Here is a 27,063-nt window from a genome sequence, read left to right as displayed (position 1 = left end):
AGATTTGGGTGGAGAAAGATGGAGGGGGATAGTAGGAGGGGCAAATATGGTATGAGCTGGAGGATGAGGGAATGTCATTCTGAACCTTTTAAATGTACCTAATTATTAATTTTTTTTTTAACATTTATTTATTTATTTTTTTTTTTTTTAATTTTAATTTTTATTTTTGGAACAGAGAGACAGAGCATGAACGGGGGAGGGGCAGAGAGAGAGGGAGACACAGAATCGGAAACAGGCTCCAGGCTCTGAGCCATCAGCCCAGAGCCCGACGCGGGGCTCGAACTCACGGACAGCGAGATCGTGACCTGGCTGAAGTCGGATGCTTAACCGACTGCGCCACCCAGGCGCCCCTAACATTTATTTATTTTTGAAAGACAGTGCAAAACAGAGCATGAGCAGGGGAGGGGCAAAGAGAGGGGGAAGACACAGAATTTGAAGCAGGCTCTAGGCTGTGAGCTGTCAGCACAGAGCCTGATGTGGGGCTCGAACCCACGGACCATGAGATCATGACCTGAGCCAAAGTCAGATGCCTAACTGACTGAGCCACCCAGGCACCCCTAAATGCTTTTTTTAAATTTTAGATGATTGAAATAGGCATTGTTAATAATATTTAATAACTACCTGAAAATATATGTTGGCTATTTTAGGGCTCTTGTGACCCTAATAATTTGTTTAAAAGAATACAGATCCAGCAATTGCACTATTAGGTATTTACCCAAAGGAAATAAAAATACGGATTCGCAGGGGTACTTGCACCCCAATGTTTATGGCAGCATTACCAACAATAGCCAAACTATGGAGAGAGACCAAATGTCCATTGACTGATGAATGGATAAAGAAGATGTGGGGTGTGTGTGTGTATGTGTGTAAAAGGTAATATTACTCAGCCATCAAAAAGAATGAAATCTTGCCATTTGCAATGACATGGATGAAACTAGACTTTATTATGCTAAGTGAAATAAATCAATCGGAGAAAGAAAGGGAAAGTGGGGAGGGGACAGGAGAAGAGATGGTAACAAACCACAAGAGACCCTTAATGATAGAGAACAAACCACGGAGGGAGGTGGGTGAGAGATGGGCTAGATGAGTGATGGATACTAAGGAGGGCGCTTATTTTGATGAGCATTGGTTGATGTATATACACGATGAATCACTGAATTCTATTCCTGAAACCAGGATCGCACTGTATGTTAACTAAAATTTAAATAAAAAAAAGGAAAAACAGCAAACTAATAAAAAAGAATACAAAAGACATAGTGGGGGGTATATCTTTATCAAAATATAGCTTGTGTGGCTGAGCTGATTCAGCACATAATTATTGTGCACCACCTGAATGTTGGGCACCTTACGAGGGGCTATAAAGAGGACTTCCCTCTGGGGACTCTGCAGTGTGGTAAGGACAGAAAGATAAATCAGTAAAAGAGAATAAGACCAGTGGTCCCTCAAGAGTTTGAGGTTGTTCAATAATTCTTTTTTTTTGGTTGTTGAATAATTTTATTCTCAATGTCAGTTATTTTGGGAATTTTTCAGTTTTTGTGACATCTTAAGCAGTTAAGTGCTTTAAAAAAATTAAATATAAAAGTGTCACATTAAACCCCATGTGTGAACTAACTTGAGGTTGTTTGTTACCACAAAAATACCAGAGGCTCAAAATAGCCTTTTTTTCTTAATTTAAAATCAGAAAAATATTTTAGCAATAAGGGCATTCAAATAATAATGCAAAACAATAAAATAAAGGGTATTTTTGCACACATATTATTTTAATTATGTATTAAAGTCTTCAAGGTTTTATGTTCTTTTTCAACTTAATAAGTTTGTTTTTGTTGTTTTGTTTTGTTTTGTTTTTTTACAGGTTTTTAAAACTAACTGATAGTAAGAGGTACCTCATTTGGTGCTTTTTTATACCAGGATGTTATATACATAGAGACAGAAGTTGACTTGATGTTTTTTCCCCACAACTGTGTAGACAAAAGGCTAAGTAATAGACTAATTGGAGAGAAAACCAGGAGCAGAACCATGAGGACATGTTGCGTGTCAGAAGGCTGCCATCCAAGGACTCTGTCTTTCTGCCTGGCTTGGCTTAGCCTGTCTGTAGATGCTGTGGGTCTCCTGGAACAAAGTCCATCAAGATCGATAAGCGTATGTTCAGTGAAAGCTAGGGTTTGCCATTGTCAGTGTGTTAGTATGGGTAGTGTAGAGTTTTATTTCATACCGTGTCTTCATATGAACTAGTAGGTTTATTTTTAGATTTTTCAGTAATTTAATCTTAGGATATTGCCTCGTTCCCCAAGGTTTTCCACTTCCTACTATAATTAAGTTCTGGCTTTTATCAATTTGAAACACAGCATATGAAATGGAAATCATGCCCTTCCTGACCATTGCCAGTGGGAAGCAGATATGAAAATTTTGGAATTTGTTGTGGAAAGAGGGAAGCCATACATTGGGGGAGCGAAAGCATTGTCAGCCAAAGTATTAGTTTTCTGTTGTTTCTGTAACAAATTACTATGAATTTAGTCACTTAAAACAACTCAGTTTATATTATGGATGTGAAGGTTAGAAGTCTGACAAGGGTGTTAGTGAAACACTAGGTTAGTGACACACTAGGTTAGGAAACCTAGTCCTTCAGCAGGGTTCCACTTCTAGAAGGTCTAGGGGAGAATCCATTTCTTTGCCTCTCTCAGCTTCTAGAGGCTGCCTGCTCTCCTTGGTTTGTGGCCTCTTTCTTCCATCTTCAAAGCCAACCTTGGCTGGTGAAATTCTTCTCACATTGTGTCACTCTGATTTCTTCCCTCTGACTCTCTCTTGCCTTATTCATCTGTTTTTTTTTCTTTAAACTATTTTTTCTTATTGTGCTAAAATATCCATAACATGAAGCTTATCATTTTAATCATTTTTAAAAATATTTATTCATTTACTTAGAGGGACAGAGAGAGCAGGGAAGGGGCAGAGAGAGAGGGAGAGGGAGAGAATCCCAAGCAGGCTCTGCACTATCAGCACGAGGCCTGACATGGGGATTGATCCCACGAACCATGAGATCATCACCTGAGCCAAAACCAAGAGTCGGATGTTTAACCGACCGAGCCACACACATGCCCCTCATTTTAACCATTTTTAAATGTATAATTCCAGTAGCAATAAGAAAATTCACAATGTCATGATCACCACTACCTTTTTCCAAAATTCTTTATCACCTCATATATCTGTGCCTATTAGGCAATATTCCCCATTCTGCATTTCCCCCAGCCATGTAACTTCTAATCTATTTTTTGTCTTTATGGTTTAGCCTTTTCTAGATATTTCATATGGGTAGAGTCAGATAATATTTGCCCTTAAGTGACTGGCCTCTTTCACCCAAGCATGTTTTCAAGGTTCAACCATGTTATAGTGTGTATCAGAACTTCATTTGTTTTTATGGCTGAATAATATTGTTGTATGTATATAACAAATATTGTTTATCCATTCACATTTTGATGGACATTTGCATTGTCTCTAATTTCTACTTTTGTAAATTACGCTGTCATAAATCCTGGTGTGCAGGTATCTGGTTAGTCTGTTTTTGATTCTTTTGAGTATATAACTAGGAGTGAAATTGTGGGATCAGCCATTAATTCTGTTCAAATTTTTTGAGAATTACCACAATGTTTCCATGGTGGCTGCACTATTTTACATTTCCAACAGCGATGTACAAAGATTCAAATTTCTCTACATCATCAACAAATATTTTCCATTTTAAAAATTCTTTTTCTACTGTAAAGACTTGTGATTACATTGGTTGATTTAGGTGGTATAGGATAATCTCCCAATCTCAACATCCTTTTTTTTTTCTTTAAGTTTATCTATTTTTTTTTTAAATTTTTTCTTTTTCAACATTTATTTATTTTTTTTGGGACAGAGAGAGACAGAGCATGAACGGGGGAGGGGCAGAGAGAGAGGGAGACACAGAATCGGAAACAGGCTCCAGGCTCTGAGCCATCAGCCCAGAGCCCGACGCGGGGCTCGAACTCACGGACCGCGAGATCGTGACCTGGTTGAAGTCGGACGCTTAACCGACTGCGCCACCCAGGCGCCCCAAGTTTATCTATTTTTTGAGAGAGTGCGTGTGCATGCAAGTGGGGGAAGGGCAGAGAGCAAGAATCCCAAGCAGGCTCTGCACTGGCACCACGGAGCCTGATGTAGGGATTAAGCTCACAAATTGTGAGATCATGACCTGAGCTAAAGTCAAGAGTCGGTCGCTGAACAAACTGAGCCATCCAGGCGTTGCCCCGCCCATCTCAACATTTAAAAAAACAATTTTTTAAAAATGTTTGTTTATTTTTGAGAGAGAGAGAGAGCATGAGCAGTGGAGGGGCAGAGGGAGAGAGAGGAAGACACAGAATCAGAAGCTAGCTCTAGGCTCTGAGCTGTCAGCACAGAGCCCGATGCAGGACCTGAACTCACAACCTGTGAGATTGTGACCTGAGCTTAACTCAGATGCTTAACTAACTGAGCCACCCAGGTGCCACCCCCCCCCCCCCCCCCCCCCCCGCCCCATCTCAACATTCTTAACTTGGTCACCTCTAAGGTAACCTCTTAATATGTAAGTAAACATTCATAGGTTCTTGGGATTAGCTTGAAGACATCTTTGGGAGCCATTATTCTGCCTATGACAGCAAGTCTGTCCTAGAAGTCACAGCTGTGTACAAATGAGGAGCTATAGATTTCAGGCTGTAGTTTTTGGTCCTGGTTGTGGTAGAAATCTTCATTTTTAAGTCAACAGCGTAATTTTTCACATGCTGTCTCAGAAGGTGTGATGTTAGTGGAACGTAAACTTGAATTAGTTTCTTCCTTTGATGATACTCATCCTAAGATTGAAGAATTTGAGCCAGTAAGTTGGGCTAACCATGAATATGGAACCAGGTTCAGTAGTCTTTTCCAGAGTAATTGGGAAGGGGAGAAGGAGACTAACAATGACCCTAATGATCTATGAAGGGAAATTAAGGCATGTTGCTGGGAAAGTGTTGGGAGAGAATGAGGCCAGGGCATCAGAGGAATTGGACAGGATGAAAAAATAAGCTTGTTTCATGTCAGCAGGTGATAGAGATCACATTCTTAGGGCTTGATTGTAGTGGAATCTGGCTATTTAATGTGTTATAATTAGAGCTTGGTGTCTGTAATTCTCAATGTTTTTACTCTGAAGAATCATATGTCATAGAAAGTTAACAACTGATCAGTGGAATATGAACCCTTTCTCTGGATTTTGATCCACTTTGGTCTGTGCCAGAAATCCCAGCACTTGAACACATTTGCCCTTATGTTGTCAAGTGGTTGCCCATGAAGTAATTTTTTAGCATCTTAAGTGTGGCCTCTTGTGTGACTCCCCCATCCCAGTATGCAAGTTTGTGCAGGTAGACATAGCTCTTGGCACAGTAGTTGGCGGACAATTGGTAAAGAACTGTTTGATTTCGAAAATATGTCTGGGACCTATCAGGCCTCACGCTTCTAATGACAGATATGATGTGTGAAAGAAGTTGAGTATTGCTTTCCATTATTCCCTTCAAATTTGAATATGACTAGAATCTGTATTTCAGGAGTTGGCATGAAGGCCAGAGAGGAGGGATGTGTGATTTTGTTGGTATCTGTTGGGTATTGAATCACTTAAGCTGCAAAGTAGTAGTAGATAGGTGGCCTATAGGAAAACTTGGCTTAGACTACTATAGTTCTGCCTTTCTATTCTTTAGGTAAGATGGGCTTTCCCACCTAGCTTTACCCATGTTGATGATAATGGCCTTGCAATTAAATAGAAACACTATAAATATATATACGTGTGTGTGTGTGTGTGTGTGTGTGTGTATAGCAATACTTGTTTATTCCCATTTGCAAAGGGCAGTGAAAGTGTGACTAATTTAAAGCAGTAGACAATTTACATGAGGATTTGGGAGGTTTTTTGTGTGTTTACTGGTAAAAACATAATTTTCTAGAGATTCGTAATTTTGCAAATAAAATGAGTTGTTCTATGAATACAAAGCCCTGAGTCAAGGAGGAATGATGGAGACAATGGCAAGTGCTGGTACTTATTATGATAGAAGAAAACCTGTGTAGTTGGGATATGACAGAGGCTTACTAAAGCAGAATAGTTATTCAAGCATTGTAGTCATATTCCTTAAACTGCTGATGATAATAAGAGTAACACTATCTAATATATATTGAGTACTTAGCATGTACAGGATTTTTTGCTAAATACTTGACCTGCATTATGTGATTTACTTTTGTAGAATATACACGTATGTGTACACACACACACACACACACACACACACACACACACACACACTAGATGTAAGTGGGCCTCCTTTCATGATAATGGAAAAAGAGAAGCAGTCACAGAGCACCTGGGAGGTGGCTCAGTAGGTCAAGCATCCGAGTCTTGATTTTGGCTCAGGTCATGATTGCATAGTCATGGGATCGAGCCCCAAGTTGGGCTCTGTGATGAGTATGGAGCCTGCTTGAGATTCTCTCTCTCCCTCTGCCCCTCTCCCACATGTACACACACACTCTCACTCTCTCTAAAATTAAAAAAACAGTAATAGTCCTATTGGCCTGGATTCCAGGTTCTAGTACTGATAATAACCACTTACATGAATGTGGACCTTGCCTTTAGTTTTTTGAGAGTGTGTGGTTACCTATAAGAGACAGAATAGGACTAAAATACTACAAGCTTCCCTTCTAGCCCCATACTTATTATAAAAATGCTGTGGAAGAGTTATTTGTATTTAGTTCAGTCCTTAGAAGAAAGCCTTCCAAGAAAACAGGTGTAACTAAAATCATGAATGGGAGGTTAGAGGTAGGTCTCATTGTCCCAGTTCCCCAGAAAGGACTGCTTTCTAGTCACATTTTATTTTGAAGATGAAACTAGATGAGGGAGCAGGCTGATTTCTCCTGTTATAGGCTTTTCTGGCTGCAGCAAATGATATTAATACCCTCAGTGATTAAATACAAATAAAGTGGCAGTGAAAGATGTCTGACTGATGATTCCTTGTGGAGACTGTTGGGCTGACTGCCTGAGTCCTGTGCCAGGAAAGATGCTGAATGTATTTTAGCAACATCCTCTAGGCTAGGAGGATACTGAAATTTACGGTGTCAGGTAGTTGCTTGGAACTGGAAGGAAATGGTTTGGAGGTTAGCTGAATAGAGGTGCCGGCCATGTATTGAATTTGCAGCCTCCCTCTGCTGCACTAAGGTGTTGCAGTTTTAAAGTGAACTCATCGGAGAATTGGTACATTACTTAGTGATGCACAGAGAAACGCTTTATCTTGAGGACCCCAAAGGCTTGCTTTTCCTAGATATTTCTTGGGCTGATGGATTCTCACTGCCTGTCAAGTAAAGTTGAAATTCTATGCTCTCATGTCGAGGACCTGGCCTTTCTAACTCACACTATCCCCTCCTTACCCTCTGGTTTATTCTGTATAGTGCACAGTCCTCTGCCTTTTCCTACATTCGTATGTCTGTTCACTCTTTCCCTTCACCTAAAGTAGTGAGAATAATAAGATCTAACCTATTTAGTGTCTTCCATGTACACTTTGTGCTATATGTGTTATCCAACTTAATTTTTCTCAGACTCTATGAGGCAGGTAGTTCATTATTACCATTGTCACCATGGCTTCTCATGGTGATCACCACTAATCTTCAGGGAATTGAGGTTCAGTTTAAGTAATGCACCCAAGATTACAGTATTAATGAGTAGTGCAGTTAAGATGACGACCCAGGTGGCCCATCTCCAGAGGCCAAATATTAAAAACCATATTATGGCATAAAATGCCCTTCTTTACTGCCCTCCTCACACATCTAAGCCCAGTCATTTTCCTTTAACAAAACGACAAAAAGTATCAAATCAAATAAAAAAGGTTTGATTATATTATGTAACCAGTTCTGTTTTGTATTAATGTACTCATCTTGCCTTGTGCTTCTCTGAAGCCCGAGTCTACCTCATATTTGTATCTCGATCTTTGTTTGGTTTTTATTGGGGCTTATTGTGTTTCCTGAGTTGCTAGAGTACCTGGCTACGTAGATTTGACCAACTAACCCTTTTGGGGGATTCTAGCTCATATTTTTTAAAGATATTGAAGACATGTTAAAATACCAGTATTTTGGAATGTCTGGGTGGCTCAGTCAGTTAAGTGTCTGACTTGAGGTTGTGATCTCAGTTTGTGGGTTCAAGCCCCACATCAGGCTTTGCACTGACAGTGCGGAGCCTGCTTGGGATTCTCTGATCTCTCCCCTCTCTCTGCCCCTCCCTGACTTGCACTCTCTCTCTCAGAATAAATAAACTTAAAAAAATCCTAGTATATGCTCGAAAATATTAATAGCTTAAATAATGTGCATTTTCATCTTAACTTTATAAGTTTATGATCAAGTCTCTGGATATTCAAGTAGAATTCTTGGATTGTTTTGTTGAGACAGGTCATGATATAGAAACACTTAAGTGTCATGGGAAGGGGGTGATCATACAGACATACTCTTCTGAGTCCTGGTTTTGTCACTTATCTCCTGCAGGGAAGAGTTACTTAATCTCCTTGTCCTTCAGTTTTCTTCTGTGTTAAGTGGAGAAGATAATACCTACTTGTCAGGATTATAAAGCAGATTAAATTGGCTAATGCATGCAGAGAGCCAGAGTGCCTGAGAGACCATCAGTAAATGGTACATCTTGTTGTTTTTAACCCTCAGCTTTGATTCTGACCTTCTATTTTAAATGACAGTTACTGGCTTCTTCAATTCGTGACTTTCATTTTCATTTGCTTTTGATTCAAATTGTGTGGCCTATGATCACCAATAATAAGTGGTAGAGTCACAGTTATAATCGAGCCAGTACAACTCCAGAGCCCAACTAATAAATCCCTGCCCCATACTGTCTCCTTCGATCCCAGTCCAGCCTGTGCTGCCCAGTCATTTATGGCAATCCATCCCAATTCCTGCCCGTTTTTTTTTTTTTTTTTTTTTTGTAGGAAAAGGTAATGGTTCTGGGGAGGGGAAAATGAGGAGTTATTTGCATATAGAGCTTCAGTTTTGTAAGATGAAAGAGTTCTAGATATCAGCAGCACTAAATATAGTTCATACCTCTGAACTGTGGTTGGAATGTGGTTGGAAGGGCAAATTTTATATTAGGTGTATGTATGTTTTTACTGAAAATTAAAAAAAAATAATTGTTTCTTCTTTTCAGTTCCCCTGAAACTTCTGTACCTTTTATTGCTTAAGAACGCCTGAGCTGTTTCTCCTGTGACATGCTTTTCCTTGCTTCCATAGGAGACATGGCTTGTGAAGTCCATGTTCCTTTGTTTTTCTCTATGCAGGTGGCTATGGAATAAAAGGGCTTCTGTTTTTGAATCTGGTGACTTAATACTTGGAAGTTTTAATTTAGAGATTATGAGAACAAAGGTGTATTATGGTTACATAAGATGTATTTGATAGGGCTCACTTTCACTACTGTGTGTCTGCATATCACTGTGGGTTTCTCAACATGAGCCTCAAGGATATCAGGGAAAAAGAAGGATGTTGTGCAAGTTTTTCAGTGTTCCCATGAACCTAAGATAAGAGCTGATGTCAGAAAGTTATATTCCTAGGACATGGGTTTATTAGGTTCAGAATAATTTGGGTACCTTCATTCTGTCTGTAAGTATGACTTCAGATGTATAGACTGTCATAGACTCTTTTTAACCATAATTAATGTCTCCATCGTTATTTTCCTTTGATTTCTCAAAAGGTTTTAAGATGTAAAGCCCACTTAAAAATAATATAAAATAGCAGAGCTAAGCAGAAAACCAGAATATAGACGATAAATGTAACTACAACTTGCGGTAGATAAATTGTTACAGTAGATGTTGATCTGAATTTACTGGCAATAAAAACAAAACAAAATGAAGTTCCGGTCCCATGATTTATTATGTGTGGCAGAAGAATGCCTACAACATGATTTTTCTTTTTAGGGAATTGTCACCAGAGTTGACCTTGAAGATTTTTTTTCCCCATGAATTCTTGTTTGTAGGATAATTACTAATGAGTAATAGATATTATCATTGAGGTTTTATAATGAACAGAAGCACTCTGTAGTGTATAGACTTTAATAGCTGAAGCATAAATCCTCTGTCAGTGAAGATATTTTCAGACTGAACGGTATTACTGAGTTAGGTTGCATTTCATTTATTTAGCAACCTGCCTAGTGCTTACTATTTGCTATATTTTGTGCTAGACACTGGGGATTAATGGGAGAAATTGTCCTTGAAGCACTTAGTCCAGTGGGGAATTGAGGTGGGCAAACAGATTATTATAGTGTGCGAATTGCTGTAATGGAGACATGTGTACCAGGCCGTTGGAGCCCAAGAGGGTATGTCGTCTTGGAATTGTTGGGGGAAGGTTCTGATGATACATGGTATTTGAGCTGATTCTTAAAAGTTTGCATGGTTGAAAGGAAGGAAAGCAACATGTCCGTACAGAAAAATGTTCTTGGATGCTCTAATTTATTTTAGCTAGGAACTTGTATGATTGAGAAATAATTAACAGCCACTAAACTTTTCAACTCAAATATCATATGTCTTCAGTGGATGCTTGGCATGTACTTGAGTGCAGCAACTTCATGATTAAAATCTCTTCTATTCCTAGAGTGCAAATATTCTGGCCCATGGTCAAAGCCCAGTAAATACTGGATGGATAGATGGATGAAAGGAAAGAGAAGAGAGTCCTATGTCACAGATAACACAAAGTATGGATGAGGTAGAGTTGTCCAAACATTTAGCTTGAACTATAGAGTCCTGCCTTGTGCAATGCAAAAGTAATGAGATCGTTCTAAAAAAGTTTTAAGGGCAGTTATTACCAGCTAATCACAACATCCTTGGACTCTAGCCAGGCCTCTGTGGAGTGTCTGCTTTTGAATAGAGCTGCTGCTACTTGGTCCCTGTAGAATTATTAAGATGTGCACTGTATGCCTCAGCAGTTCTGAGGACTGACCCGTGGAAGAGGTTATTTCAGATGCATGGTGAATGATTACCAAGTGCAGTACTGGTTTTGATGTGTTGACGCTGAGCATCTTTTCCAGATAATAACTAGTCAGCAAGCTCAAAAACACTTATCATGACTCTTCTCATTCAGAAAGATGTAGACCTTTTTCTCGACCTTCAGAATCATGTGTTTACTTGTTGCCTGACTGTTCTTCAGGATGTGTCAGAGCTATCTCAGACCTAAAAGGGGTCACTTAGAAGTCTTCTTCTTCACCACTTCCTCTAGACCTGTGCTGCCTTTTATGGTATGCTCCTTTCATTAAATGGACAGACCATTCATCTGGTGACTCAGGGTAGAAGCATAATATTAATTTGTGACATCTTCCCTTAGCCTTTATATCTAATCAAACAATTGCAGTTAATATTTTTGACATCTATCCACCTTCCTTCATTTGAGTCATTGGCCTTGTCCAAGCCACAATCATACCTTTGAACTGTTGGCCTCTGGTTCCACTTTGGCTGTTTCTAATCAGTTCTCCACATACACATACGATCGTCACTGTGAAACGTAACTTGCTTATATCGTCTTATGCTTATGAGTCTTCAATGGTTTGCTGTTGTACTGTCGATAAAATAAAAGGTATTTATCCTGGCCTACGTGGCTGGGCATGATACACCCTTAACTTGGCTCTCCAGCTTTATCTTCCCCTCATTCCCTCTCTTACTCTGTCTCCACTCACAATGACTGTCTTTTGGCTTTTTGATGTGCCAAGCTGCTTCCTGACTTAGTGTCTTTTCCCCATTTCCTCTCCCCAGTATGCTGTTGTCCACTCTTGACCTGGCTCAGTCCTTCTCATTTTTTGTTAAATTAATTGTTACTTTTTCCTGAGGGGTCTTTTCAGATGGGCCATTCTAAAGTGCCCTATGATAATCTCTGTCAAGACTTAACAGAGTTTAAGAAGATGAGTTCGTTTCATTTGTATCTCCCCCACTATGCTATGATGCTTGGTGGGGACCATATCTGTTTGGTTCCCCAGTGCACCATGCAGTACAGAGCTTGCATAAGGCTGATGCTTCAGAAACATTTGTTGAATGAAAGACTGTTCCATTAAAACAAAAGTTGATTTAGATAGAAAGGCAATAACAGGGACTCCATCTAACTCCTGTAGCAGTGTTTGCAAATTGATTCTACTTGAGTGTCTGGTAGAGTACTAACAGAAAGTCAGTTATTACCGTGTTGCCTTGCTGAAAAGAAAAGGTGCATTTTTAGTGTTTATTTTTGGGAGCCTGACAGACTCAATTTAGGTTTTGTGGTGCTCATGTAAAGCTGTACAACTAGGAGCAAGTTAACCAAGTTCTCTGAGGTCTACTTTCCCATACATAAATTGGGGAAATTTATATCTCATGAGCTTGTTGCAAAGATTTGTATGAGCTTATGTGAAGTGCTTCATACAGTGCCTGACACCTTGGAGGAGTTCAGGCCTTCTTTTTCTTATCCCCTTTATATCTCAAGAGATTAATAAGGACTCAGAAAAACTCATTTAACTTACCTCATAATCTTACTGTTTTTATTTAATGCATAATTACACCCAAGAGTATTAATGTGGGGGTCAAAATCAGTTTAGGGGGAAATAATCCATCTCTAGGGTACAAATAAGCAATGATGGACTGGTTATTTAATGGTCAATAACATTGGTTCCCCTCAGAAAGGTAGACATGGAATTCTTCTTTGTCTTGTCCCAAGGGTGGTTCTTTAACCTAGTAAAGCTGTAATTACGCATAAATACAAGTAGTTATTTTTCTTTCTAGTTCAAGGAGATATTCTATGGAGATAGTGATAGGAAAACATTTCCCCATTTTAGATATTTCTATGGAGAAGCCTTGGCAATACCATTGCAAACTTTGAAGTCCAAAACTCTTCTGTATATGTTATCAGCTTTGGGGGCAATTGAAAATAGTAGTATTCTGTTGGATTGGACTCAAATTAGTAGGTGGTCTACATCTACCGTTTCCTTAGGCATCCCACTCTGGATGCCAAATTGAGCTTAAAGGAAAATGCTTGACTTATATCTTCAAAATTATAAAAGTTAATTCTCTATCATTAAGTCAGAGTAACTCACCCATCCTTGCCTCTACTAAATGTATTCCACTGAATGATATGAGACAGTAACTGTGGCATGTTGAATTGCTTCTCTATAGGCCATATTTTTCAGAGAGCTAGGGTCTCTAGCATTAAAAGTTGAAGACCTTTGGATGTGTCTACTCAAATACTGACCCAGGCAAGGATCTGCATTGTTAATTTAGGGATACGTATGATTTAGAGCATTGTTATGAGGGGATACATAGACAGTTAAGACGTAAAACATTAATTGACTACTTAGCTCAATTTAGAGCATGGAAACTTTAGGGAGGCCAAAGGAGCGGATATGAATTCCTTCTGGAGCTCTCTCACTCTGCCCTGTTCTGTGGCCAAAGATCTCACCTCAGACCCAAGCCAAGTATCTTGAAAAAGTTTGTAATTGGTCATTTGGGATATTGGACTAAAAACATGTGAATGTGGGCGCAAATCCATGACCAACACTGCAAGAGGTGTGCTGTATTGACAGAAGGAGGTCTGTATGAGTTCCGATGTCTAGACATCTCCTTGAGCTCGTGGTCAGTGTCTCACTGCAAACCCAGCTTCATAACCAATATAGCTAACCCGGGAATCATGGTTGCTAATGTTAACACACGTCCTGAAGGAGTACATTCATCTCCCAGAGGTAACAAAAGCCACTCGCACTGTTTTCAGTTTTTTCTTTCTTTTTTTTCTTTTTTAACGTGCTCTTTTACTTAAAATAATCTATGAAAGTACACATTGGTGTTGTCTGTCAATGGTTCTGGTCATTGAGTTGGTTTTTTTGTTTTTGCTTTTTTTTTTTTTTTTTTTGGTGTTTTGTGTGTTGGGTGGGGCTGCGGTGCTTTAAAAGGAAATTGGGGTCATATGTTCTCAATGACTGAGTAGAGTGGGAGCATACTATTAAATGAAGACATAATGTATTATTTTTGGTGAGATGCAAGTCTGATAGTTGAAAGCAGACCACCTCAGATCTAGCATAGGACTTCAGGGATTCTCTAGTCCATTAAACTGATTCGATGTTTAAATGACTTCTGTAGGTGTTTTGGTTTAATTAGATGCTAGGAATTGTATAGAAGTCCTGAAAGACCCACTATTGTATTCTTTGGTCTGCCTGTGAGTTAGCCACCCATTAGCAGCCTGCTGTGGAATGTGACCTATCTCTTTCCTTTTCTTTTTACAGAATGCTATGAACCTACCCCCTGACAAAGCCAGGTTACTGCGGCAGTACGATAATGAGAAAAAGTGGGAGCTGATTTGTGATCAGGTAAGACACAGTGATGCTTTTATCAGGAAACAATAAAAGAAGAAAAAATCAATTTCCTCTCTAAATACGATAGACTGTTTCTATGATATGCATGGATTTCTGTTTTGTGACTCGTTGCCTTCATATTTCTTATGACCAAAGGTAAAGCTAGGTGCCTTTCTTTTCCTTTTCCTTTTTCTTTCTCTTCCTCTTTTTCTTTTTCCTTTTTCCTTTCCTTATTTATTTTTATTATTTTTCAGAGAGAGAGGGAGGGAAGGAGGGAGAATCCCATGCAGGCTCCACTCTGTTAGGGTAGAGCTGGAAGTGGGGTTTGTGCTCACCCAAAGCGGGGCTCCAGCTCACAAACCTTGAGATGATGACATGAGCTGAAGTCGGATGTATAACCAACTTAGCCACTCAGGCGCCCCAGTAGATTTTCTTCATAAGAGCTTTGTATTTAATTTTCAAAGCAGTCGTATGCATTCATATCCCTATTTGACAGATGGGGAAAACAGAGGGAAAAAAAAATCATTGCTGAAGGTGACCTAGCTGTTTAATGGTAAAATGGTGGTCTGATTCTGGAAAACATGCAGATTCAGGGAGTTGTATGCTTACCCACTGCTCTTTGCTCCCTTCCTCACAAAGTACTCAAGTATATGCATGAGCTACTGAGCGATAAATAAAAACTACAGGTTGTATCTGTTTCTTTGGCTTGCAGTTTGATAGGCTTTCCTGAGAGAGGGGGGTGGCGGTGGAGAGAGAGAGAGAGAGAGAGAGAGAGAGAGAGGAAGGAAGGAAGGCAGGTGGTTGTAACTTAGGTACCAAGCCTTGCCTGCCCACATTATCACTATGGTGAACCGCTATGTTAGATTAACCATCAGTAATTTAGAAAATTGTAGCAGCAGAAAGCTTTTAGTCACATATGGGTAACCCATTGGTGTGTCACACACCTAAACATCATTTCTCCTGTTTATATTTGTGAGGAGAAAGGTAAAAACTATGAGCTTAAAGCATTCATATGGTAAATGTTAGATATCGATGTTTATTGGTGGAATGTTTGTCTTGTTATCTACATGGACCATGTCAGATATTTATATTTGGTACCTAACCTATATCTATCTATGGCACCTAACCTCGTGGCCTCTCAAAATGTATTTGCTTTTAAAATTCCATTTATATGGTGGGGTGCCAGGCTGGCTTGGTCAATAGAGCATGCAACTCTTGATCTCAGGGTTATGAGTTCAAGTCCCATGTTGGGTGTAGAGATTACTTAAAAATAAAATGTAAAAAAAAAAATTCCATTTGTATGAAATGTCCTGAATAGAAAAATCCATAGAGAAAATAGACTACTGATTGCCATGAACCGGAAGGGAGAAGGGAGTGGCTATTCATGGGTGTGCAATTGTTTCTGTGTGTTCTGTTTTTGTTTTGTTTGGGTGTGATGGAAATGACACCAAGTTACTTGGTGGCGGGAATTATATTGTGGTGATAGTTGCATTGTCTTGCAAATAGAGTAAAATTGTACACCTCTTTAAGAGTGTGCATTTTATGGTGTATGAGTTATATCTCAAATAAAAATATATTTGCTTTTGCAACAATCAAAGATAGGCTAAAAAGAGGGGAGGAGAATTTAAGAGAAATAACAATGTGTGTGTGGATCTTTTTGGGTCTTGATAAGAACAAACTAACTATAAAAAGACTTTTTTAAAGAAAATTGGAGAGTTTCTCCAAAGAAATTAGCGGATGATTCTAAGAAATTGTTGACTTGGTTAGGTTTGATTTTGGCATTGTGGTTGTATAAAGAATCTATCTTTGGGGCGCCTGGGTGGCGCAGTCGGTTAGGCGTCCGACTTCAGCCAGGTCACGATCTCGCGGTCCGTGAGTTCGAGCCCCACGTCAGGCTCTGGGCTGATGGCTCGGAGCCTGCAGCCTGTTTCCGATTCTGTGTCTCCCTCTCTCTCTGCCCCTCCCCCGTTCATGCTCTGTCTCTCTCTGTCCCAAAAGTGAATAAACGTTGAAAAAAAAAAATTAAAAAAAAAAAAAAGAATCTATCTTTATTTTTAAAGAAATGTGTCCTGATGTAGGAATGGAATATGACTGGAATATGGATATAAAATACTTCAAAGGAATTCAAAAGGTTAAAATAAGGAAATGTGGGAAATTATTGATTGTTCAGTCATGGTGTTGGGATATGTTGGGGTCTATTAAACTCTCAACTTGTGTGTATATTTGAAAATTTACAACATAAAATTAAAAAGTAAAGTATTTGTTTACATAATCTTCATTTTTTCCTCAGTTGTAAAATGTAGTTAATGCTGACATTTTAGAGGCAGCTCATTTGGTTAGGCATCTGATTCTTGATTTCAGCTCAGGTTGTGAGATCGAGCCCTGAATTGGGCTCTGTGCTGAGTGTGGAGCCTGCTTGGGATTGTCTTCCTCTGTCCCTCTCCTATGTGCATGCTTGCTCTTCCTCTCTCTCTCTCAAAAGTAAAAATAAATTTAAAAAAATTGGGGAAAAGGGGGACACCTGGCTGTCTCAGTCAATAAGAGCATGAGACTCTTAATTTCAGGGTCCTGAGTTCAAGCCCCATATTGAGTCCCACAACTAATATTTTGAAATTATTTTGAAGATTGGAGGCAATATATGTACAATACATACATATATGGGCTAACATTTGCCACACTGTAGGTGCTTCATAAATGGTGTTGCTGCTTCTGCTGCTTCTGAGGGGCCCAGATATTAAATACTGGTACCATTATTATTTTTTGTAATCAACTTGTCTTCAAAAGATTCAAGGAAATTTACTGTATCGAATCTATCATCCTATATTACCTAAATATGCTTGATGGTTTGCATGCATGTTGTTTGGTGCTATCAGCAAAAGCCATAGCTATAGATTTTGAGTCCAGGAACATACCACGGCAAACCTTGTGTCTTATTTGTGAAGTCTTAAAACTGGCTGTAGTGTGTTGTCATTGATATTGGCACGTATACTTTGTCCCCAAACACTATATGGAATCCAAATACAAATTTTATTTCTTGGTGAGCAAATAGTACAGATACATTATTATCGTAAGATACCTGTTATAGGCAAAGTGTGCAGGGTGCACAAAGTGAAATGGGAGTATTACAGACATTTTATTCCAAAAGAAGTATGTGACCAAGAATATTGCAGGGCTAATGGAGAAGTTATTTCACGTTTCAGTTCCATGAAAAATTGTCACGTGGACAATATGAGTCATGGAACTGGTCATGTTTCTCCTTTTTTTTTCCTCTTTCCTTTGCTGCTGGATTGCTCAGAGCCAAATTTGTGTCCTGCCCTTACCAAGTACACGTACCTTAGTGTTAAGCTTTTTGTTCACCAGCCTCATGCGTGGCTTCATCTAATGTTTTCTGGCCACATTATCCCTCCACACTGATCTCTTCCCTTAAAAACAACCTTTTAAGGAGTCCTAAACTTTCATAAGTTATCTTTTTGAACAAGATGAACGTAAAATATGATGGGATTACTGGTGAACAAAAATTATATTGCTGTTGATTGCAAAGTTTCTACATGCTGTGGACATTGAGCAAATTGGTGCATTGAATATAATGTTTTTCTCTGAAGAAGCAAATAGGAAGCGTCCAGATAAAATACTTTATCATGATTTGGCCTAGGAAAGACCATCAAATTGGATATAATTCATCAACCTTTTTATACTTTCCTAGTTGTGTTAGTCTGTCACTTTGTTTTATGTGTTGAAATATGCCCCCCCACCCCGCCCCCAACCAAGAATGAGTTACTCAAGGGCATGGGCCTTGCATCATTTATTTGTGTATCTCTAGTACCGTGCTTAGTGCCTGAAGCATAATCACTGCTTACTGAAAGTATGCTGAGTGAGAGAAAGAATAGCTAAATGATACGTTTGAGAGACAGTGGAGAAGAAAGGGGAGGCAGAAGAGAGAAGGTTGGTGGGAGAGGTGGCCTAGAAGTAATGGTTTGCTGTTTCTTTTTACCCTTTGCACCTTCCTCTCCCTGTTGGTGTAATCTGCTTGTGATAAATGAAACTAAACATCACTGCCCAATTCTCAGAGCTCCTTAGAAGTGGGAAGGGTGTCTGCTGTAGATCTGAAGGAGTCTGTATGGGCATTTCTGCAAGGACACTCTGTCTCCACCTATCCATGGTCAACTGCAAGTCCAGTTCTTTGCCTAATTCTGGGAGCAAAATAAACATTTAAAAAAATGTGTATTTGTTTATTTTTGAGAGAGAGAGAGAATGTTCATGCATGTACACAAGCAGGGGAGGGGCAGAGAGACAGGGAGACAGGATTCAAAGCAGGCTCTATGCTGTCAGCATGCAGAGCCTGACTCAGGGCTCGAACTCAGGAACTGTGACATCATGACGTGAGCTGAAGTTGGCTTAACTGACTGAGCCACCCAGGTGCCACCAAAATAAACATTTTTCAAAATAAACATTTTTAAATCCCAAAAGCTGTGTGTGGTAACAGTGTTCTGGTGGTGTCCCATAGTCCTTTCCTAGGTGACTCCATAAATATAAAGTTGACCTGAACTTCTAGCGGGTCTCAGCGGTTAAAGTAGCTTAAGAGAACTGTCTAACTCTGGTCCCGGTGGGGCTATGGAAGCCGAAGGAAGAGAGACTTCCTTGCTGGATTTTGGGTAGTGTGAAGCGCATTCCAGAGAACGTATTTCTCTGTTGGAGTAAGTGGGCAGGGTTCCCATGAGGGCTTCAATTTGAGGACACTGAGGTACGTTTTTGATAGCTTGAGGTGACCATGTGAGAATAAAAAGCCGGAAATGTTAGGTTGCTCCGACAACTGCAGATGAGAACCCAGAAGCTGCGTAGCAATGAGGGAGCTCTTTCAGTGGGCTCTACACCTACGAGGAGAGAAATCCCTTTGCTCTCGCTCCTGCCTCAGTTTTCAATGCTCCCTCAATGCAGACCCTGACTGTACTGTTTGGGACTTGGGGTCCTGGCTACTTTCCAAAGCTTAGAGTAAAGGCTGCATTTCAGGAACTTTAGGATCTCAGATGAACCCAAGACTTTCAGGTCATTGTGTCTGGAAGAGTTGGTAGAAGGGTTGCATTTATTTCAAGCCTTTTTTTTTTTTTTTTCCTACTGGAAAAGTTAGCATACACTTGTCCAAACAAAAGTATCTGTATTGGAGCATATGAAGTAAAGTGAAAAGACCTTTTGCTTTTCCCACCTGTTCTCGAATCAGTGATGAAACTGAGGTTTAAGAGCATTAATGACAAGGCCAATCCCAAGGCCCCCCTGGGCTCATTAGTGACATGAGAACACCGATTTCCAAACTCCAGCCATGAGTCCTTTGAATTAGTCCCTTTTACACTAGGGACCCAGACACGGTTCATGGAAGTGAAACTTGCACTTAGGTAAGTAGCTCCTGTGACTTGTCAGGGGATTTTCTTGGAGGAGTGGGGCTTAGTTCCTAAATGTGCCTCTGCTTAGTGATTAAGTGGAAGTGGTTAGTCAAGAATTCAGGACGTTGCAGATGACTAATGCTGATGGGTGTAGATTCCATGAATGTGTAATGCAGTCCTGAAATGTTAGTGGTGCCACACCTGGGCTTGGTTAGAAACTTGCCCTGTGGCTTTGCCGGTGTCAGTGGCATGATGTGTGAGTTATGGGGGTGGTTTGGCATGGCTCGACCTTGCCCCCTAATGGCTGGCGCTTGTTTTGCGTGGTAGCCTTAGTGAGAGATGGGGGTCTCCCCCTTCCCTCACTTGTATGGGATGATATGAGAGAAGGAGGTTAAAACCAACAAAAACAAAGGTGAGAGTGAAGAGGTGGCAGGAAATTATACCCACTTAGAGTCAGCTTCCTGTGTTAAGCACTTCAGGGAGGTTGGATTTCAGCCCTCAGGGCTTGGCAGGCAGCCTGATCAGGAAAGGGGAAAGCCCTGCTGCCACTCAGCCGGAGCAGAGCGGAGTCAGGCCAGTGGCACCGAGATATCCACTACAGCAAGAGTTGCTTTTTTGTCTTTTTTCAGCACAGCTGACCCACGTCATTTGAATATATTTAGTCATGAAGAATACAATTGTTTTTAAACCTTCCATTTGTATTTCCTAATACTGTTCTTTCAGAAGACAAGAAAGTTACTCATTGGATAACTTGTATTTGTAGTTAAGCAAATTTGCTGCTAGAATATGATTTACTAAAAAATTAGAGAGCAATATATTGCTGATTTTTTTTTTTTTTTAACGTTCATGTTGTTGTAAGCTAGCTAGAGCTCTTGTCTGCCAGGTAAGCAAATATTACTAGAAATGGATAAGTTAATTACTGTGGACCATCAGATTCTAGGTGATAAGGGCTTGTCCTTGGAGTGAGGGGTGATAAATGAATAGTAACATTGGTAGGAACAGGTTATAGCCCATTTGAGTGTTGATGGCTGCCATGGTAGTCCTTTGAGCAAGCCTATGGATGGTGTATAGACAGTGGAGAAAGGAAGGGAAAGATAATGATGTAGCAGTAGCCTTCTTGCTCTACTGTCCCTGCTCCTTGCTCCCAGACTCCAGACTTCATTTGCCCTCAGCCCCTATCCCCAAGTTCCAGGCTTTGATTCTACATTTAGCCACACTAACTTCATTGTGGCTTTACCAGCTGTTGGGTTTAGCAGACAGCCATTTCTCCACCCGCTGCTCCTAATTCAGTCATCTGCCTAGCTGATGTTTTTACTATATTTAATATTGTTTGACGTTAAAATTGTTTGAATTTTTACCATATTTCCCTAACTGGAATGTTGAAATGCTATCTAATTTTAAATCATGACTAGGTTTTTGCAATCTGTGCAATCCTTTTAAAATTCTCTTTCAAGCCCTTAGTTTTCTGTTGTCATTTTGATATGTGGCCTTCCTCCTCGATGTGATCTTTGTTTTGGCTCTGCAGTAGTGGATTTTTTGTTTGGTATTTTGTTTTGTAGTTTTATCTTGTTAGAAAATACAGCGTGCATCTTATAAAAATGAGAATTTTCTCTTATAGCCAATAACGTCACAAATAAAATGAATAATTCCTCAAGACTCTGTATTGCCCAGTTCGTATTTCCCAATTTTCTGTAATGTTCTCTTCATGTGGTTTGTTCAAATGAGGATCTAGTTCCGCATCGATCACACGTTCCATCTGGCTATTCTTGAAATCTCCTTGAATCTAGAACGTGATGCCCTATAGTGAAGAAACGAGGCAAGCTGTCTTGTAGAGTGTTTTGTTTCCTGCACTTACCCAACTGTTTCTTAGAGATGCCTGAACTCCTGAATTTTCTGTTAACCAGAAGTTCGATGTAAAGGCATGATGGGTTGATGCTGAACATCTTTTTCTAGAACATCATAGGAGACAAATGATGTCTCATCATTAGATAGTACTGGTCTGTCCTATAATTCTCTTTTTTCCCTTGAGCCTAGAGGAATCTGTGGTATGTTGCTTTGGCACAGTATATGTGTCTGGATACCTACCAGCCTTGTGCCAGGTGGGTGTAAAACCAAGCGATACCTTATGCTGCATCACTTTCTGGAGGAATTGCACAAGGATGATTTTCTAATTTCATTTCCCTCCTGTGGTAAGCCGGCAACTAGAGCCTTCAGCTGGGTTTTGGTTTACCCTGGAATATAATTATGCCTAGAATTCTTTCCTTCCCTTTGCCATTTTTCAAAGTAAAGATTTAGTTTAAAAGATACCTCAAAAGGTGGCAAATGAGTTCCCTCTGGCTTTCTGTTAAGAGTATCCTTGTGAACTCGGATTTTCATAGTCCGTGTACTTCAGCCAATACAATATTATTTTGAAGCTCATGCTATCAGTACTTTGGTGTATGAGGACACTTTCATGCTGGTTCCTGTGCCCTTTTGATGTGACTCTGTTAAGTCTTGAGAGCTTGTTTTACAAGCTTTGTACTTTACAAGTACAAAACCCATCTCTTAGGCTTAACTTGTACCTTCCTTGTCCTGGACCTAGAATAAGATGTTTCCCTAAGGAGCCCTATTTTTTTTTAGTGTGGGGTGGTATTAGAGGGAAAAACATGAGAGCCTAGACCTTCAAAATATATGTAATAATTATGAGTTCATATTGATATTTCCAGGTCAATTTGAAATATTAATTTACTTAATTTCTTTGATTTTATAATTATCACTTTTATATTGCATTGTTGGAATCATAACATAAATTTGTCTTTTCTGTAATGTAAAAAATGTTTTAAAATAACATACCAATATCATTACTAACCAAAATATTAGTTACTGAAATTACTGAGTGGATACTTTTTTTTTTTTTTTGCAGTTTTGTGTCCCTACAATGTATCCTATCAAAGATGCAGGAAGTACTCTGATTTAAGTCACTTGATAGAGATACCTTCTCTGTTATTAACTTCCAGTTAAAGTGACAAAAATATGCTGTGTTAGTTTTCTGTGGCTGCCATAACACATCACTACAAACTTTGTGGCTTAAAGAAGCAGAAAAGTATTCTGTTGCAGTTCTAGAGAGGACAGAAGTCCAAACTCGAGATGTCAGCTGGATCATGTTCCCACCAAAGCTCTAGGGGAGAATCCTTCCTTGCCTCTCCCAGCTTCCAGTGGCTCTTAGGCATTCCTTGGCATGTGGCTGAATGTCTCCAGCCTCTGCCTCCATCTTTACATGGCCTTCCTTCTTTTCTCCCCTTATTTACTTCTGTGTCTTAGAGGGACATTTATTATTGGATTGAAGGCCCACCTGGGTAGGCTAGGATGCTCACATTTCAAGGGCCTTAACTTTATTACATCTGCAAAGACCCTTTTTCCAAATACAGTTGCATTCACTTGTTTGGGCTTAGGGCCTAGACCTATCTTTCTGCAGGCCACAATTCAAACAGCTACATATACCACGATGTGTGATGATTTGCATAATCTTGTCATTCATATAACAATCCAAGTTGGTGCTGTTGACCTTCAGGGGTTACATTCTACACAGTTAATCATGGACCCAGGTGAAGGTGTTTTCAACATAGAGCTTCAGCTTTGCCTTGAGGTTGTCTCCAATCAAAGGAAGAACAAACAAGCAGGTGCATACCTGGGAGGTTTCCTAAACCAGGCTTGGAAGTAGCCTGAGTCATGTGCAGTTTTACTGCATTGGCCAGACCTGCAAAGGAGAATGAGAACTGTAGGCTGGCTAAATATATGCACACCAAGAGAAAAATGCTTAGTAAAAGCAGGTCTCTGCCGTGGTTATCAATTTTGATAGGCTGATAGTTTCACTTGTCTTAGGTTATGTTTAGTATTAAAACTTGCTTTTATTGATGTATTCAGTAACTTATTCATTGAATACGTATTTAATGATAAAGAGAAGGGAATGAAGAGAGAAAACCGCGAGAGTATGGATCTGAGTTTTCCCAAAACAGGTGCCTCATGTAATACTTTCAGTCTGGAAAATCATTTGTGTCGAATGGTTTCTGGTATCCAAATAAATTGGTTCTGAGTTCCAGCAGTGTGCCGGACATGAACTGGCTATGGGACATGTCTTTTTGTCAGATTTAAAACAAACAAATGAACGAACCAACAAATTTTATCTTCGGGCGGTCTTCTGCTTGAGATTTTAAAGGGACTGTGTTCCTTATTGTGAAGTCTCCAAATCTGAAGAAAGGTACTGAGTTAGCCACTGTTAAAAAGAATGCAAGTTTTAGGACACCTGAGCGACTCAGTCAGTTGAGTGCCCGACTCTTGATTTTGGCTCAGGTCGTGATTCCAGGGTCGTGGAATCGAGCTCCTGTCGGGCTCCAGCCCTGTGGCAGGCTCTGCACTGAGCATGGAGCTTGCTTAACTAAGTTCCTCTCTTTCCCTCTCTCCTTCTCTCCCTCTCTCCTTCTCTCCCTCTCTCCTTCTCTCCCTCTTCCTCTTCCTCCCCCCCCCCCCCCAAATTAAAAAAAGAATAAGCAGAAAGCAAGTTTCTTTCGGTTTACTTCCTGAAAGCAAAGTTTCTCCTCCATTGAGATCGACTCTGGGTGTCTGATTCTAAACCACTGGTGAAGCAGTCAGGGGAGCAGATGCCAGTTCTCTGTTGAGCGGCCTCACATGTAGCGTCTCCAGAGTTGTGGAAAATTGAATCTGAACCTAGAAGGGAGTTTACATCTTTTCTGCTACCAGAGGTTCTCTTTATCCTAGGCTTTTTGTAGTGGGGAAAAAAGATGCTGGCCTATTTCATGGGATTAAGAAGGGGGGCAGAAAATAGAAGGTAGAAGGGGTGAGTTACTCCTTTGGAAACTAATCCTTTTTGGCAGCTTGTTATAAATGCTTGGTTAGAAGTGCTGTTCAACATCAACAGCCAAAATAAGAAACCCAGGGTGTTCCATCTGATTTCAAGCTTTTAGGTTATCTTCTGCCAGAATGAACATCATATTACCTTCCTTCTTGCCTGGTAATAAAAAGGAATTGTGAATCCTCCTCCCAACACCCCTTAAAATGACTTAGGTGCCCGAGTTGTCTTAGACAACTCCTTATGTTGTTTGAAGTGAACTTTGTTGTGTCAACATCTTTTGTAAACTTGGAAATGCCATTCTAGGAACTGAAGAGTCATACAGGTAATTAAATAACGCACATGGGTAGGCTGAGGTTGACCTTTGACACCATCTTTTAGAAAATAATTTAAGTGACTTATTAATTAAGGTGCATTAGCCAAGAATTTCTACTAGGTAACATAAACACTGCATTGTTCTAACACCTGAATGGTAACTCATAATGTCTGTATGGAAATATGTGTGTGTTCAACTTTCACAAGAAAAGAAAAGTGTGACCTAGCAAGTAGTTGAGCTGACCCTAAAAAGAAAAAAAAAAAAGAAAAAAACCAAAGTTTCTGTATACTAAAAAGTACCATAATGGTTTGGAAAAGTTGTTTGTTTTTTGTTTTGTTTTTTTTTTTTTTTTTAAGTGCCAGTGGATGACCTTGATCACAGTGTGATTGTGGCTCTTTTTATCAATCCATTTGTTAATTAAAAGATTCATTGAGTATGTACTGAGAAGAAGGATGTGCTAGATGCTATGACCATAGTGCTTCAGAAAATAAGTGCTAAATCTTTAAAAAAAAGGGGGGGGAAGGGATTGAAAAAGGTAAGATAACATCTTAAAAGTAAATTCTGGAATGACTAGATATATAACAGAACTTTCAGCCCATATGCTCTCTCCTACTCTTGTGTGTCATTCATGCAGATCTTGATGAACTTTTAACTAAGTGTTTTATTTATTTTTCAATATTTGTTTATTTTTGATAGTGGGGGAGGGTCAGAGAGAGAGAGGGAGACGGAGAATCCCAAGCAGGCTCCACACCATCAACACAGAGCCTGATGTGGGGCTAGAACTCATGAACTAAGATCATGACCCAAGCCAAAATCAAGAGTTGGGTGCTTAACCGACTGAGACACCCAGGTGCCACTTACATGTTTTAAAAGAAGTTATTTTTTGAAGTCATGGGGGAATTGAGGTGTCTGTGGGTGTTTATCTCTGTTAGAGTAGTAAAACGGCATATTGATGATTTCACTGAAATACAGAAATATAAATTGGTTTTGATTTCTAATTAGACTTGGGTGCAGGGAGATAGGAAGAAAGTGAATTAGAAATAAGGCTCAGGTTGGGGTACCTGGGTGGCTCAGTTGGTTGGGCGTCCGACTTTGGCTCAGGTCATGATCTCACAGTTCATGGGTTCAAGCCCTGCATCGGGCTCTGTGCTGACCGAGTCTGGAGCCTGCTTCAGATTCTGTGTCTCCCTCTGTCTCTGCCCCTCCCCTGCTTGTGCTCTGTCTCTGTCTCTCAAAAATAAATAAATGTTAAAGAAATATGGTTCAGGTTTTGTAAGGAATGGAGAGCTGTATTAAGGGGGTGGAGACTGCGTATGTTGTACGTCCACTTGGTGGACCAGATGATGTCTTGCAGTAGCATCTTCGGGTTCTAGAAATACCATCATTAGGGAGATGCTGGTTACCCTTAAGGCCACCACTAGTTATCTTCACAAGAGCCTTGACACAACTACTTGGCTTATATTTTCAGGTATAACTTCCCAAGTCCCATCTAAAACCCAGTGGACTGAACACTTGTAATAGATTGAGGACTATGTTCTATATCACATTCAGCAGGTGTCCTCAATAATGAGTGGTTTCAGAGGAACTGCTTCTAGCTTCCACTCAGCCCAGCCTGTTCAAGCATTGTCTGAGAACTTGACCTAATGACTAAAAAAAAAAAAAAAAAAAAAAAAAAAAAAAAAAAAAAAAGATTAATTTTGACCATGTGATTACAGGTTGAAACTATTGTTGGCTTTAATCTTGTGATCTGAGGATGCCAAGAAAGACCTGAGGCTGGGTTTGTAGTGTTAAATTTGAAGTTACGGAAGATCTAAGGACAAACCATAAAATATCTAAGGGAAACTTGACTTTTAAGATTCAGTTTTCAGGTTGTTAGCACACAATGTTTTGTTTTGTTTTTGTTTTTGTTTTTTATCTTAGAAGGTAAATCCTGTATCTAGGAAACTGGGATATGTGGGGGGTGTGGGGAGGGTGGGGAGGGTTGGATGGAGATGGTGGATTAAATCTCATGAAATGACAGTGAAGATACAGTAATAGTTGGAGGTGTGGAGGTAATTGAGACCTAGGTGAAAAAAACTGTGACACAAATTCTAGAATTTTAAATTCCTTGAGTGATTTATGATGTAAATGTTTTGAAAAACTAAGAGGTTTATAGGACCCCCTCAGAGTGCTTTATTTCTTGAAAAGTGTTAAC

General features: G+C 39.7%; 1 protein-coding gene across 6 annotated transcripts in view; it reads left to right on the top strand.

Moving 5' to 3' along the window:
- Nucleotides 1-27,063, top strand: part of FMNL2 (formin like 2) — a 311,789-nt gene that overhangs the window by 167,155 nt on the left and 117,571 nt on the right. For all 6 annotated transcript variants that reach the window (XM_047870896.1, XM_047870891.1, XM_047870893.1 and 3 more), the window contains exon 2: nucleotides 14,264-14,347. In XM_047870896.1, coding sequence (XP_047726852.1) covers nucleotides 14,264-14,347 — 84 coding nt within the window. The remainder of the gene's footprint in view (nucleotides 1-14,263; nucleotides 14,348-27,063) is intronic.

The sequence above is a fragment of the Prionailurus viverrinus genome, chromosome C1 (genome assembly GCF_022837055.1).
Source record: "Prionailurus viverrinus isolate Anna chromosome C1, UM_Priviv_1.0, whole genome shotgun sequence".
Taxonomy (NCBI): domain Eukaryota; kingdom Metazoa; phylum Chordata; class Mammalia; order Carnivora; family Felidae; genus Prionailurus; species Prionailurus viverrinus.
Note: the sequence above shows the minus strand (reverse complement) of the source record. Positions and strands in the feature narration are given on the sequence as shown.